Genomic DNA, 15,096 nt, shown 5'->3' on the forward strand with positions numbered 1-15,096 from the left:
CGAGAGCCTCTCTCAGGCCATATAAGAAGATGGTGTTGCCCAGATCATTTAAGTGCACGCCGTCCCTCTCCAGGTGCCCTGCCGGCCTTTCGAGCAGCGTGTGACGTACCGCTACCCCCCCAGACCTGAACATAAATTTCGAAATGGCTCTATTGATTTTTGCCCGAGACTGATTTAGGACCTGCTCGGGCTTGCGCGGGCGCCAAGTTAGCCTGGGGATGATTTCCGACCACACTATGGTCATATGGGGGCAGAGTGACCACATCCGCGTGAATAGTGATATTAGCTCCTGCATCAGTAGATGCTGCTGCATATGCCCGACGTCGTTACCCCCTATATGGACCATTAGCACGTCGGGGGACCGCCTTGCTTTCACTAACTTAAAAAATTTTTGGGCCAGCCTCACGACTGTCAGACCTCCCTGGCCCAGCCAGTGAACCTCCACGTTGTCGCTTACCTGCCCGAGGTGACGGTCTCTGTCTCGCTTTGCCGCTCGTCGCTCAGCCCGCACTATGTATGAATGCCCCATTATCCACACTATACATTTTCGTCGGCCTGTGAGGGATGATAGTCATTATAACATGCTACAGTACGAAAAAGAAAACAATTTTTTACGAACTGAAATCTGGACAGCGTAGTTCCGTCCTCGTGCCGCAGGAGCGGACCGGTTCGGTCAGACTGCCCCTGCATAAAACTTGTGTACAGTTGTACCGGGCAAGCCCTGCTCCCGGCCATCTCCCTGAGCCTAAGGGTTACTCCTTTGGCCCTCTGGTCCGTTTTTGACCTGGGAATGTGCACCCATAAGCTGCCGTGGGCTATCGAGATATCCTTTCGCTGTATCCCCCCCCCCGCTATTTCTATTGGGGCCTACCAGCTCCCCCACCCTTAAAGCTCCATGGAAAGCTAACGCAAAAGCCAGCTGGAACAGCCGAATTTCGTGTGCACTGCGGCAATGTACCTCCAGTGCGTTCAGTAGTTCGATCAGCAATGCCAGCGTGATGGGCCTTCGGCAATCCCCTCCCAACTCCTTCTTACCCCTACGTCTAACACCCTTGACCACCTGGCGAACCATGAAGACCTTGGTTAAATCCTCCTCCCCCCTTAACTTAAACAGGAACGCCAATGCCGCCATGGCCTTGTCCACTGCGGAGGGTGACGTAGCCGTGGCACATATGTTGTCTAGGAAATGGAGCATAAGGCTCCTTTTTTCTTCGGGATTCCCCGTTGGGCGCCTGATTTCTAAGTCCGTCCACCTATTCCATACCCTGTTGTAAGCCCTCCAAGTGGTTGGTGAGATGGACTGTCTCACCCAACTCGCCAGTCTGTCGAGACTGTGTCCCATAGGCCTGGTGGAGTCTGTGTGGGCCTCTCGTCCGCCTCTGGGGCCAACTTCCGAAAACGGTCCAGCTGAAAACGAGACAGTGCGTCAGCTATCCCGTTCTCCTTACCGGGGATGTGTACTGCCCTAAAGCTAATGTTATGCTGCAGACACTTTAGTACAAACTGCCTGATGAGACTCACAACTGGGGGTGATGATGAAGTCAGACTATTTACTGCTGCGACTACTGCCATGTTGTCCGTGCGAAATCGGACTGCTCTGTTGGCTAGCTCGTGTCCCCAGACCAACAGTGCTACTACCAGCGGGAAGAATTCTAGAAAGGCCAGGTTCTTCCCCAGTGGTGATCGGAGCCATGGGTGTGGCCACCTGCCGCTCACCCACCGTCCTTTGAAATAGGCTCCAAAGCCTGTGGACCCCGCAGCGTCGGTGAAGAGCTGCAGCTCCTCGTTCGTGCGCCACTCTTGGGGCCACAGTGTTCTCCCATTATAATCTGCCAGGAACGACTCCCAGACCCTTAAGTCATCTTTTGTCTCCCGGTTTAGCCTGATGAAGTGGTGGGGCTGCTGTATTCCTTTCGTCAGAAAGGCTAGGCGCCTGCAGAAGATCCTGCCCATTGGCATGACCCTGCATGCAAAGTTCAGTTTACCCAGTAGTGACTGTATTTCGCGCAGCGTCCTTTTCCTGGCTGCCAGGGATTTACCCACTTCAAGCCTGAGGTCACTCACCTTGTCCTCAGGTAGTCTAAATTCCATCGCCTCTGAGTCTATCTCTATCCCCAGAAACTTGATCTGCCTCGTTGGGCCCTCGGTTTTCTCAGCCGCTAATGGTACCCCGAATAAGTCAAATGTGTCTACAAGCGTGCGCATCAGCTGCCTGCACTCGCCCGACCCGGCCGGGCCCACGCAAAGGAAGTCGTCCAAGTAATGAACTATGCCTTTGGAGCCGCTCTCGCTCTTTACTACCCATTCTAGGAATGTGCTAAAGGCTTCGAAATACGCGCATGATATTGAGCAACCCATGGGCAAGCATCGGTCGACATAATATCTTCCCTCAAACTTGCACCCCAACAGGTGCAAGCTATCCCTGTGCACCGGCAGCAAGCGAAAAGCCGATTCTATATCTACCTTGCCCATAAGTGCCCCTTGGCCTTTTCCTCTCACCAGGGCTGTTGCCCTGTCAAAGGATGCATAGTGTACCGCTGCTAAGTCTGGGTCGATCCCGTCGTTTACCGACGTGCCCCGTGGGTGCGATAGGTGGTGGATGAGGCGATATTTACCCGCCTCTTTCTTGGGGACCACGCCTAGGGGTGATATGTGTAGATTGGGAATGGGTGGGTGTTGAAAAGGACCTGCCATCCTTTCCATGGTTATTTCCTTATCCAGTTTTTGCGCCACTACTTCTGGGAATTGGTAAGCGGATTTTAAATTTTTGCACCTGTCATTTGGGTAGGCCGTTTCGCATGGTATTCTAAACCCCTCCCGAAAGCCATATGCTAGAAGGTCGGCCTGTTCCCTATTGGGGTACCTATCTAGCCATGGGGCCATCGCCCCAACGTTAACTGGCGTGATTCCCTTTTCCAGATCCTTGCTCTTTCTTGACTCCCTGCGCATTTCTGCTTCTCTTGTAACATTTTGCCCCTGGGTGCCCGCTGGCCCCACAGACTGCGCAATCGTGCTTGTACCTGCATGTGGTTCCCCGTTTGCAGGTGTCATTGTTGTAGTTCCAGCATAAGCCTTTTCTTTGCTGGGCCAGCGAGGCATCCGCCCCGCCGGCACCCGCGTGAAAGGGGGTGTTCTGGCCCCCTTTGTACCCGCCCCCGTATTCTGGTTTGGCGGGGCTACTCAGCGACATCCATAGCATGATGTCCCTGTGTTCCCACGTCAAAGATGACCTGGCTGACATCCTTTGGCGAAACTGCTCATCGTATATCAGCCAGGCCTTCCCCCCGTATTTATGGTATGCCTCTCTGATGCCGTCTAGGTAACAGAACATTGCTGCGCATTGTTCTGGTGTCTTTTCCCCCACTATGCTGGCGAATATGTGGAACGCCCTGGACCAGTTGGGGAATGTCCTGGGTATCAACCTATACATCCTCCTTATGTCGTCCTCCTCCTTGCGGTGCTCCTTGCCCTTTTCCCATTTGTCTATGTTAAAGTTATCCAGGGGGAGCACCGTGAAAATGTCAATGTACTGACCCTTCCAAATTTTTTCCTTTGTTTCTTCTGACACGTGGAAACCTAAGGGGCCCGCAAAACAGATGTAGGTGCTGCTCTTAGCCGAATCGGCTAGACGGGGTGCCCGCTCGGGCTTCTCGGTCGCTGCCACCTCTGGGGCTGCGGCGGCCTGTGGTTGATCGATCCCAACCTCTGGAACCGAGCCGCACACCTCCGCCTGTTTCGCGGGCCTTGTTTCCTCACCCCCACCCCAGGCCCCCACCTGCTGAGTGGTATTATTTGCCCTAATGGCCTTTAGAATTTCCAGCAGTAAAGACCGCTGGTCCCCCTCATGAGAATCACCCTTAGTAGTTGTAGAAGCATGCATTTCATTGTCAGTCGTTCTGTTAGTCTCACCTGCTTGGTTCTCCGCTTCCTGGAGTGTCGCTGGTCCATCCCTTCGATGTGGCCCCTGAGCTACTTGCTCCCCGGAGCCGTGATGGGCGACCTGCGGAGGTAATAACAAAGAGGCGACCCCTTCTGCCCAGTTATACCGCTGCCGCGCGCCTTGCTGCTCCCGTCCTTCGGCGCTGCTGCTGGCCCGGTCTTGCGCCTGATCCCCCATCGTTTCCCACGCGCCTTCCTGGTATCCCCATCCGCCCTCTTGTTGGCCCCCGTATTGGCCCTGTTCCTCCTCCTGATCCCCCCCGCTCTCCCCCCCCTCTTCCGACGAACTCACCTCTGCGGCTTCCTCTGGCTGTTGCTGCCTGCCTCTGCCCCCTTCCCCCCCGCTGGGCCTCTGTGCTGCCGCCTGCCCCCAACCCCGGCTTCTTGCAGCCCCCCTGCCCGCTGCTCTCCTCCCCCCAGGCTTGCGGCCCCCCCCCCTGCGCTGCCCTGTGACCTTCCGTCCTCCTGGGGCCCCTTCTGTCTGCGGCTCCTGCCTCCCCCCACAAGCCCCAGGGACCATGCTGGGGCTCTGTGGTGAGCCCTTCACTTGCCCCGGTGCCTGGAGGCTCGGGGCTGGGCTGGGTCCCCTTCGGTGGCCATGTCTGTGCGGCCTATGGGTGGGGGTGCTAGGTTGGTGTCTGGATGGGGAGCGTGGGCGCCGCGCTGTGGGGGTTGATGCCGGGCCCCCCCTGGCCCCACCGCCGTGATCCCCTCCACTCTGGATGTGCTGGCAGGGGCTCCTGCCCGCATTGTCCCGGCGGCGGCCATTTTGCTGTGGGCTCCGGGAGCCAGGACGGCGGCCATCTTTGTGGAGTCCCGGGCTGCGGCCATCTTGCGGGGGCTCCTGATGGCGGCCATTTTGGGTTGGGCCTCGAGGGAGAGGGCGTGGGCCTGCTGCCTGCTGCCGTCCGGGCGCGTGATTCTCCGGACTCCAGTCCCCCTCCGCCTGCCCACTGCGCTCCCCGCAAACCGCCGCCGCTTCCTGGGCCCCAGTGTTCCCCGCGCTGGCCTCCGCCGCGATGGGACCTGCTTCCCCCCTCCCCCCACTAACCGCCGCCGCTGGTCTCCCCTGCCGGCTTGCAGCTTGGGACCGTGCCCCGCCGCCCCCCGCGCCGACCTCTGCAGAGATGGGACCTTCCTCCCCCCGCCTCCTACTCCTGGCTGGTGAGCCTGCGGGGCTGAAGCGGACCGGAGGCCTTCTTCTCCTCGTGCCCCCGGGCTGCGGGGCCCCCGCCAGGTTAGTTAGCTGGGCCTGAAGCCACAGCATCCCCTGCTCCCCGGGCAATGCCCGCACCCGGTCCCAGAGCTCCTGCATGGGGGCATCCATGGCTGTTCGCCCCTGCAGCTGCTCGGGATTGAGGAGTGTGGGCTGGGGTGGGAAGGCTTGTGGGGGTGAGATGGGTGGGATGCTAGCCAGCGGCCACCTGGGGCACTTGGAGGGTGCTGACTAGGCCCTGGAGTGCTGCGAGGGGGCTGCTGTGCTGTGTGGGATGGATGGATGGCACCAGCGGGTTGGGGGGGGGGGGGGGAAGGGAGCCTGGTGTGCCCAGAATCGCCTTGGGGAGAGACGTAAGGAGAGGTAGGGAATTGGTTGCCTGCAGCTGCTACTCAGCGCTGGGTGAGCTGGGCCACCGGGATGTGATGAGGTTTGGCCGGGTAGGGGCAGCCGGGATGAGTCTGCTGGATGGATGGGGCTTACAGGGGCTGCAGCTAACCACCGGGGAAAAGACTGCTGTAGAGTGGGCCTGATGCTGGGCGATGCTGGGGAGGGACTTCTGGCTAAGGCCTAGTAAGAAAAGAAACTCCACTTACCCCAGCCTGAGCTCCAGCGAAGTTTGCTGTATCCACACGATCCAAGAAGGGAGGCTGAATGGCCAGCCCCCTGGTCTTATAGTGTCCTGGCCTCAGGCCAGGACACTCCACCTTTACTTCACACCTGGCGACCCTATTGTCTCTGGACAGTCCAGCTCAGAGCCCACCCGGTCACGCCCCTTCTCGCCCTAGCTTCGCCCAGCTCTCAGGTTACTGGAGTAGCTCATAGCGGAAGAGAGCAAACGTAGGCAACAACCAAAAAGGTTGGAATTGTCAGATTGTATCGGAGTTCACAGGCATAAGTTCCACGTAACACATCTGTGTAGACTCCTTTGCAGCGAATAGCAGTTTAAGTTAGTCATAAACAACATTATTACAACAGGCAATAATACCTGAGCAAACAACTGTTCATGGAATGAAGGCTGTTTAGGTCTATGTTAATCAAAGAAAAATAATTGTGAATTACAACAGTTTTTGATCATTCACTACTGTCCTGAGAATGTAAAGAATTACATTATGCAGAGACTGTTAGATTTTTCTTGACTCATCCAAGCCACGATGAGCCCTCAGTACAGCTCTAGGATACAAAGATGGTGTTGGGGAGTAATATGATGGACCTGGTTGTGTAATATGCATAAGTACTACAGTACTGTGCTGATAAGTCTGCTTTTACATTCCTTGTTTGCTAAAATAAAAACTTCAACTATTTCTAATTACGGAGAATGCTTTTCAAAAAAGACAGATCTGGTACCAGAGTCAACCAAAAAGTGCCTGCTAAAAGGGTTTGTTTGAATGACTCTTAGTACCTAATCGGTATGTAGATGTCCGATTCATAAGCATGTACCGGAATTAGCAATATTTGTAGTGTTCATTTGGATTCTGAAGCTGGCTGTGGCAGGGCTGACATCCATTCTAGGAGTGATCTGGCAGCACTGCTATTTCCTGACATGCTTATCATCTGGAATGCATGTCTTGTTACTAAGGATGCTAATGGTAAGACCACGGGTAATACACAAGATGCTTGTAAGTGCCCCCCATGGCTTAAACGTGCTATTGCAATTTCATGTGCCAAATACCTGTGCTCTTATTAATGATGATTAGAGACAGGGACTGCTGTTTCCATCTGGAGTGCTTGAAGTGCTTGTCTATGTTTGTTTATCTGCTTAACAAAGAAACACAATATGGTTGTACAGCATTTTTGTTTGTTTCAGTTTATGAGAAATGTGTGGGGTGGTGATGAGGGGAATGATGATAAACTGCTTGGGAAGGTAAAGGAAAAAACTGATGGGGACCAACACAAATAGGGACAAGATTCTGCCTACACACTTGTATTTTATACCATGAAAGCAATATGTTTACTTAAAGCCTGAAGCGGAAAAAAAGTATGATATAATACATTGGATGTGTAGTACGGATAAGGAATAGAAAAGTCTCATGTTTTTATTTTCAGTTATATAGCTTTTTTTAATAACATTGCATCATTCTGTCACAGTTGCAGTTTTAAAAGCACATTTCGTCTTTTAAACTATAAAACAAAGCGGAAATAATGACCCTTTGAATTTTTCTGCAGTAAAACCTTCCCTCAAGCGGCAGGGCCGACGCTACCATAGAGGCAAAGGAGGCAGCTGCCCCAGGGCCCCAGTGCTTGTAGGGGCCCCCAGTGGCTACAAGAGGAAAAAAAATGTTCAAATCGGCCTTATAGTTTTTGAGAAAATTGATTTTAAAGTTTCAAAGGAAAAAAAATACACATTTAAAAACTTTAATGGTTAATAGCAAATTTTCCTTAAATGCTAGAAACCCTAAATTTGCAGTATATGTTAAGGAGATCATTAGGAATAAGAGGAAAAAACAATTTTTCAAAAAGCCCTTATAGTTTTTGAGAAAATCGATGTTAAAGTTTCGAAGGAAAAAAGTATACTTTTAAATGCGGTAAATGTCACTTTTAGTAGCAAACCTAACGGTAGTGTAATTTTACATGCATCAAACGAAAGCGCAATAAATTTCCCGACGGGGTTTCCAGGGGGTCTATACGCAGCCGCAGCGCTTTGGCCAGGGATCGCTATACAGCCGCAATATGGCTGTATGAAGATCCCTGGCATTTTTTCCTATTTTCCCATTTTTTTTTTTTATGTTTAGAGTGTGGGAATTTTTTTTTTTAAACTTATGTGGGGTCCCCCCTCCTGAAACTTTTTAACCCCTTGTCCCCCATGCAGGCTGGGATAGCCAGAATGTGGAGCTCCGACCGATTGGGACTTCACACCCTGACTATACCAGCTGCAAAAAAGGTACCCTAATGCTGATTTTTGTTCCGGGGTATATGTTGGAGGGCCCCCCCAGGTTTATTTTGCCCTAGGGCCCCATTGTTGCTTAAACCGGCCCTGTCAAGCGGTCTCTCATTGCTTCTTTGACGTATTAGTGCTCCAGAAAACAGTACTGTATTTGACCCAGTAGGTGAAAGAGCTCAGAGAAGCTCTTTTGCATAGATAAAAACTGAAGTTTGTTTTTAACTCTTCCTGTGCTGGAAAATAATATGAGACTCTTTTCTACTAATGTTCTATTTCTTAGCTGTATGACACATACAATAAATTATATCATAAGTTTATTTTCGCTTCAGATTTGCTCTACATGACTGGTTTTAGAAATTTGTGCAGCAAATTGTGACAATGAGAATTGTACTGTATGTGCAGAATGTAGAAGTGCTAGCAATGGAACTTTTCTCCAACTACTTACCAAATAACTGTGTCCATATGTATAAATAACTATACATCATCAATGTCCTTATTATTACCCAACACCCACTCATGCCTGAGTCACTTTCTGCATTTAATATTGTCTGTGTTCAGTAGAGCATTTTACAATTTGAATGCCTTTTTTTCCTACAGAAGCTGCAAGGAATCCATTCTCCTCACGGTTGTGCAGCCATACCCAGTAAGTACAGCCACAAACGGTCATTGCTTTTAAGGCCCCTTCTGATACTCACGTCCTGCGGGCCCAGCAACAAGTGTGGACATCAGTATAGCCGCATATGCATAATTGTTCTGAAATGTAAAACAAGCCAGTCAGCATAAACTAAGCATGCAATGAAAAATGACATAATCAGAGGTTATGGGGCATTGCCGAGCTGCTTGCACTCCTCAGCACCCAAAAAACTAGCAGACTGTACAGAAGACATTTACTATGATGCTCCCAATGATCATTTGGGAATATCGTCTGATGTTTGTGTAGAAATCCCTAATGCCCTGCTGTAGTTGGGTTCTTTAAATACTATTTTATTTTCGGCAGTGGGAAGATACCCCCTCCCCCTTATTGCAGGGGTGTGACTACAGGGGAGCAGCCCCTGCGATTGCAGAGGGGCCCAGAGCTGTAAGTGGGCCCTAATTACTACTTCACTTCCTCAGATCAGGTGTTTTTGCGGCTATACTGATGTCCACACTTCTTGATGGGCCCACAGGCTGTGAGGGTCAGAAGGGGTTAGCGAAAGAAGGGGTGTGAACATTGGGGGGTCCCTTCAAAGTTTTGCAGGGTGCCCATGATTTACAGTTATGGCACTGCCCCATTGTGCCCCATTGTATTATATATGTTTTTCTGCAGAGAGCTTAGCATGTGTGTGCTGACTGCTGAGATCACTGCCACTATGTCACTAAACAGGACTCCAAAATATGGTTTTAGGCAACAGATAAGTAAAGTCTGTGTGTGATTAAAGCCCAGCTAAACTTTTTAATTTACAAACACCAGAGTTTAACCTCTTGTAGTTCCAGGACATTGATTCTACGTCCTAATTAGTGCTGCTGTATGTTCCAGGACGTAGAATCTACGTCCTGCATTAAAAACAGCTGTCTGCTGCCGCGCGTGCCCGTGTGCACTCCCATGTGTTCACGTGACCGTACACAGTCTTATGAATGATTGTTGCTAGCTAATGGCAACAATTATTCAATAAAGTTAAGAAACAAAAAGTTGTAAAAGTTGAAAAAAAAATGTAAAGTGACATGGTCCCAATAAAATAAACTTTTTGTTTACTATCCCCATTTAATCATTTACCACAGCCTAGCCTATTAACCCCTGCAAAACCTATACCTGTTTTTAAACTTTTAATGACTGCCACCTGTAGCGTGATTGGATGCAATCGCTAGGGCGAAATATTCGGGCCCTGATGCTCTACAGATGTATTGATCTGCCATTGCCTAGTGATGCATCTGTACAGCTCTATGGCCCCTGAACTGTCACCCTAGCGAACGCATTCGATCATCGCGGACGCCAAGGCTGGGGATAACGGTCCGCCACATGCTCAGCTAGAAGTAAAATGTGGCATATGGGGTATCGCTGTAATTGTGGGACATGGTGTCATGTGAAAATTAGGAAGGGTGAAAAATGAAAAAATGGGTATTGTCTGCATTTATGCCTAATTTTTCCCCATAAAATGACTATAAAATAAAATAGATTTGGGAAAAAATATTACCTAAAGAAAGTGTAAATTGTACTGGAAAAAACAAGATATATATCACTAAGATGACATAAGTAATTAAAAAGTTACAGCTGTATCAAAACAACACAGCTAAAGTGTCAAAAATGTCAGGAACCTTAAAGGGAAGGTTCAGGGACTATCTGAAAAAATAAAAATCCCCATCCACTTACCTGGGGCTTCCTCCAGCCCGTGGCAGGCAGGAGGTGCCCTCAGCGCCGCTCCGCAGGCTCCCGGTGGTCTCCGGTGGCGCGCCCGACCTGGCCAGGGCGGCGGCCAGGTCGGGCTCTTCTGCGCTCCAAGGCCCGGCACTTCTGCGTCCCACGCCGGCGCTCTGACGTCATCGGACGTCCTCCGGGCTGTACTGCGCAGGCGCAGTAGTTCTGCGCCTGCGCAGTACAGCCCGGAGGACGTCCGATGACGTCAGCGCGCCGGCGTGGGACGCAGAAGTGCCGGGCCTTGGAGCGCAGAAGAGCCCGACCTGGCCGCCGGCCTGGCCAGGTCGGGCGCGCCACCGGAGACCACCGGGAGCCTGCGGAGCGGCGCCGAGGGCACCTCCTGCCTGCCACGGGCTGGAGGAAGCCCCAGGTAAGTGGATGGGGATTTTTATTTTTTTCAGATAGTCCCTGAACCTTCCCTTTAAAGAGAACCAGAGATGAAGCACCCTCATGTATTTTACCATATATATCAATAGGAACATGACAGTAAACACCTACTCTGCTCTTTGTTTCATTCTTCTCTACTAAATCTGCCTGTTATCATCCCTGATAAGATTCCCTGACTGAGCATTCAGTCTAGCTTTGCCGGAATGATTATAGCTGAGTCAATCTTCTGTGATGTCTTTTCAAGCCAAAGTCTGCCCCCTTGTGGCTCTGATTTCCTGCTATTTATCCTCAAAGCAGCAAAGCAGAGCCACAAGGGGGCAGGCTTGGGCTTGAAAAGACATCACAGAAGACTGACTCAGCTATAATCATTCCGGTGAAAGCTAGACTGAATGCTCAGTCGGGGATTCTTATCAGAGCTGATAACAGGCAGATTTAGCAGAGAAGAATGAAACAGAGAGCAGAGAAGGTGTTTACTGTCATGTTCCCATTGATATATATGGTAAAATACAGGAGGGTGCTTCTTCTCTGGTTCTCTTTAAAGTGAACCAGAGATGACATGTGACATGGTAGACATGTGTATATACAGTGGCAAGCACACAGACACTTATGTTGTGCTCCTTTTCGTTTTTCCCTGCCTGAAAGAGTTTATAATTAGCTATGGAACTGACAGTTTTTCTCCAGTCAGGACTCAGTCGGCACACTGATAACAAATTACAGCTATAAAAACACTTTCCTAAGCAGGCTGTGAGGGGAAAATATAAAAAAGTCAATAGATCACGTATTTTTACTCTGGGACTCTTGAGACACGGCCATTGACCAAAGACTATGAAACATTAAATCTGCTTTGTAAATGTTTATATATAAAATAAAACCTTGAGATATCTAAAAGAGTCATTTTAGGAGTAGAAGGACAGATCCAATTGTTTACCTCGTTAGTTTATTTTCATCACTGGTTCCCTTTAAGGGGTAAAAACCTTGGAACACGAACCAGTTAAGGACAATATACAAATTTCCTGCAGGCATTACCTGCTACCAGGTCTCCCTTTATTTATTATTTACGCTGATGAACCATGCTGCTGTTTATGAATGATCCGGAATGGCTGGGGAAAAGCCACAGCAGGCATGCAGCAGTGAAGGTGATTCCCTCATCATAAATAATTAGTAAAGAGAATATGGGAGCTTTGTGTAGTGATTGTAAGGCAGGGGAGACCCGGTGCTTATAAGTTTTATTGAGCTATAAATGACAGCTATCTGCCCTTCTAGCTCCTAAAGTGATGAGCAGAAAATGTGACTAAAATACTGTACAAATTCTGAACCAGAACTTTGCAAGCAAATGATCTGTCACTGTTTTTTTTCAGAAGGACTGTACAGCACAGAGCTGCGCACGTTAGTTATAGCATTGACAGGCTTGTACACAATATGGCAACCTGTGCCTGGACAAGACTAAAATCACTGGGCAAACAATCCAAGGCCTAACTACAGGAGAGCAGTCCCTGTGACAGCTCTGGGCCCCAACTACTTCTTCATTCCCATTGATAAAGGGGTCTATCCTTCAGATGAGGTGTTTTCGTGGCTACACTTGTTATGGGTGTGAAGATTATGATGTCCACACTTATTTTATGACCCTTTCATGATGGGGCCCCAGGCTAGGGAGAGGAAGGTCCATAAGACATCCCTGTACTACAGGCCCATAAGACCCATAAAGTCCACAAGACACACCAGGTTTAGTATTTTTTTTCTCTCATTTTTACCCTCTAAACCTTGGTGTGTCTTATAGTCATGGAGCATCTTATATTTCGAAAGATATGGTGTTTTTAGAACATTACCTTTTTTCCGTAGATTTTTATTTATTTATTTATTTTTTAAGCCCAATTCCAGTAAATATTAATTTTTAGTTTTTAATAATGCAATACATTATAATTTTTGATATCAATAATTTATGTTGGATCTTTTCTTTTCTTCAGTCCCCCAAATCAGCATTTATTAGTGCTGCCAAGAAAGCAAGGTTGAAGTCCAATCCAGTGAAAGTTCGATTTTCAGAGGAGGTCATAATTAATGGACAAGTTTCGGTAAGTACACATAAATACTATGTTCAGATATTTCTACTTGCTAACAATTTGTTAAATTCTGTAACTACAAACAGTACGTACAGTATGATTTATTACTACTGTTTAATTAGTAGTGGTATTATTTTATTTTTATCTAGTGAGCGTTTCACCCTTTTTCACCTTTTATAAGCATACAGATGAGTGAGTACTACTAAGAATGTTAACTAATTGTGGCTGATAAGGAAATGTATACAAAAGTAATTACATCCTTGGCATCCCATATAAGCTTTCCACTGAAGACGAAAGAACAGTGTTTAACTTTTTGAATGCTGTTCTGCTGTTTTTTTTCTAGTAGTAGGTCTTATGCTGTAAATAATTTTTTAGAGCAGAGAAGAAATGCTGCGTTGCAGATCAATTTAAAGACCTTCTCAATGGAATCGCAAGCAGTTGAGGTGATAAAGCCTATGACGAGGACTGTTAGTGGGGCTGGACAAGGTCCTAAACCCCTGCTGGTTTGGAACCTTTGACCTGGATCCAGTTATCAACTGCATGCATTGTTTCGCTGATGTGCTCTTTGAATACACAGGATGCTGCGTCGCCGCTCCTGATGGTATCCTGAGCATGACACGTGAGTTGACATCACTGGCATTGGTTCATGTCTGGACGCACTTACTTGTACACGCAGCTGGACCCACTGAGTAGGCGGGCCACAGCATAATGTGTATTCAAAGAACGCAGAAAATCAGTGTGTAGCAAGCACCCAAGGAGAGAAAAGGTGATGTGCTATGACTTGCAGTGTCTCTGCACTCCAGACACTCCAACGACTCCTCCACAGTCAAGTCAGCACCATCCGTAATAGTAAAGCTCTTTATTGATTAAACAGCAGCATGACAGTCATCATCATCAGCGACAGCAGCGCTGTTTTGGTCAACAGACCTTTCTCAAGCTGCACAGATTAATCTCACAGATTAAAGGTGACATTAATCTGTGCATCTTGAGAAAGGTCTGCGCTGCTGTTGCTGATGATAATGACTGTCATGCTGCTTTTTAATCAATAAAGAGCTTTATTATCACGGATGGTGCTGACTTGACTGTGGAGTATTCAAAGAACGCATGTGCCCAGCATTACCTGAGGAATTGTGCATGCGCAAGGATTACAGGGGATTAATGGATCCAGGTCAAAGGTCCTGACCCAGTGGGTGGTCAGGGCCTAGTCCAGCCCAATTTATAAGGAAAAAAAAGGAGGCGTTCGGGGGCAAACATAGGACACAGTCTGCGTCAGGATAGCTGTAAGGGGGAAAGTAGGTACAACATTTTTTTTACATCACGTCACCTCAGTTATCCTTTAAGTCAAATGGTACAGTACAGCCAATTAAGCATGGTTACCCCCCCCCCCCCTTCCCAATTTAAAAACAATCCCGGCAGCCATTTTACAGTCTGCCTTGAGTCAGTGGTAGGGAGAGCAGAAGCAGGAGATTTGGGCGCATGAGACAAGTGGACAAAAAGGGCGCCCCATTCACTCCCATTATAAATATCGTTTAATGGGCGCCGAACAGGGAAAAAAAGGCGCCGGAGATTATTAACTTTTTAACAAACGGCGCCCGGAGATTTTTAAGGATTTATAACTATGTTTGTGATGATTTAACTTTACAAAATGAGCCCGTGACGAATAACGTTTATAAAGATACTAAATCACTATTTCTAAAACATTTCTAAAACATTATTATCCACCCAAAAAAATTAATTACATTTTTTTTTTACATTTTTTATTTATTAATGTCTGTAAAACATTATTATCCATAGGGGGTCTTAGGTTTAGGCACCAACAGAGGGGTCTTAGGTTTAGGCACCAACTGGGGGGTCTTAGGTTTAGGCACCAACATGGGGGGTCTTAGGTTTAGGCACCAACAGGGGGGTCTAAGGTTTAGGCACCAACAGGGGGGTCTTAGGTTTAGGCACCAACAGGGGGGTCTTAGGTTTAGGCACCAACAGCGGGGTCTTAGGTTTAGGCACCAACAGGGGGTCTAGGGGTTAGGGATAGGTACAGGGAGGGTTTTTAACAAATGTAAATATAAGTTTCAGTTTACAAATAGGGAAGATTAACGTTTTAAGAATTGCCGATCTCATACACATTATTTAGTGATTTATAAATTCTTAAAACACTATTTGTAAACGAAATTCTACACAATATTTCAATAAATGATAATACTGTTTATCGTTTACACCACGCGCC

At 48.4% G+C, this 15,096-nt stretch overlaps 1 protein-coding gene across 6 annotated transcripts in view; it reads left to right on the forward strand.

The window, feature by feature from the left end:
* Positions 1 to 15,096, forward strand: part of FRMPD4 (FERM and PDZ domain containing 4) — a 562,898-nt gene that overhangs the window by 493,666 nt on the left and 54,136 nt on the right. For all 6 annotated transcript variants that reach the window (XM_068268359.1, XM_068268361.1, XM_068268360.1 and 3 more), the window contains 2 exons: positions 8,634 to 8,679; positions 12,780 to 12,884. In XM_068268359.1, coding sequence (XP_068124460.1) covers positions 8,634 to 8,679; positions 12,780 to 12,884 — 151 coding nt within the window. The remainder of the gene's footprint in view (positions 1 to 8,633; positions 8,680 to 12,779; positions 12,885 to 15,096) is intronic.

This window comes from Hyperolius riggenbachi, chromosome 2 (assembly GCF_040937935.1).
Source record: "Hyperolius riggenbachi isolate aHypRig1 chromosome 2, aHypRig1.pri, whole genome shotgun sequence".
Lineage (NCBI taxonomy): Eukaryota > Metazoa > Chordata > Amphibia > Anura > Hyperoliidae > Hyperolius > Hyperolius riggenbachi.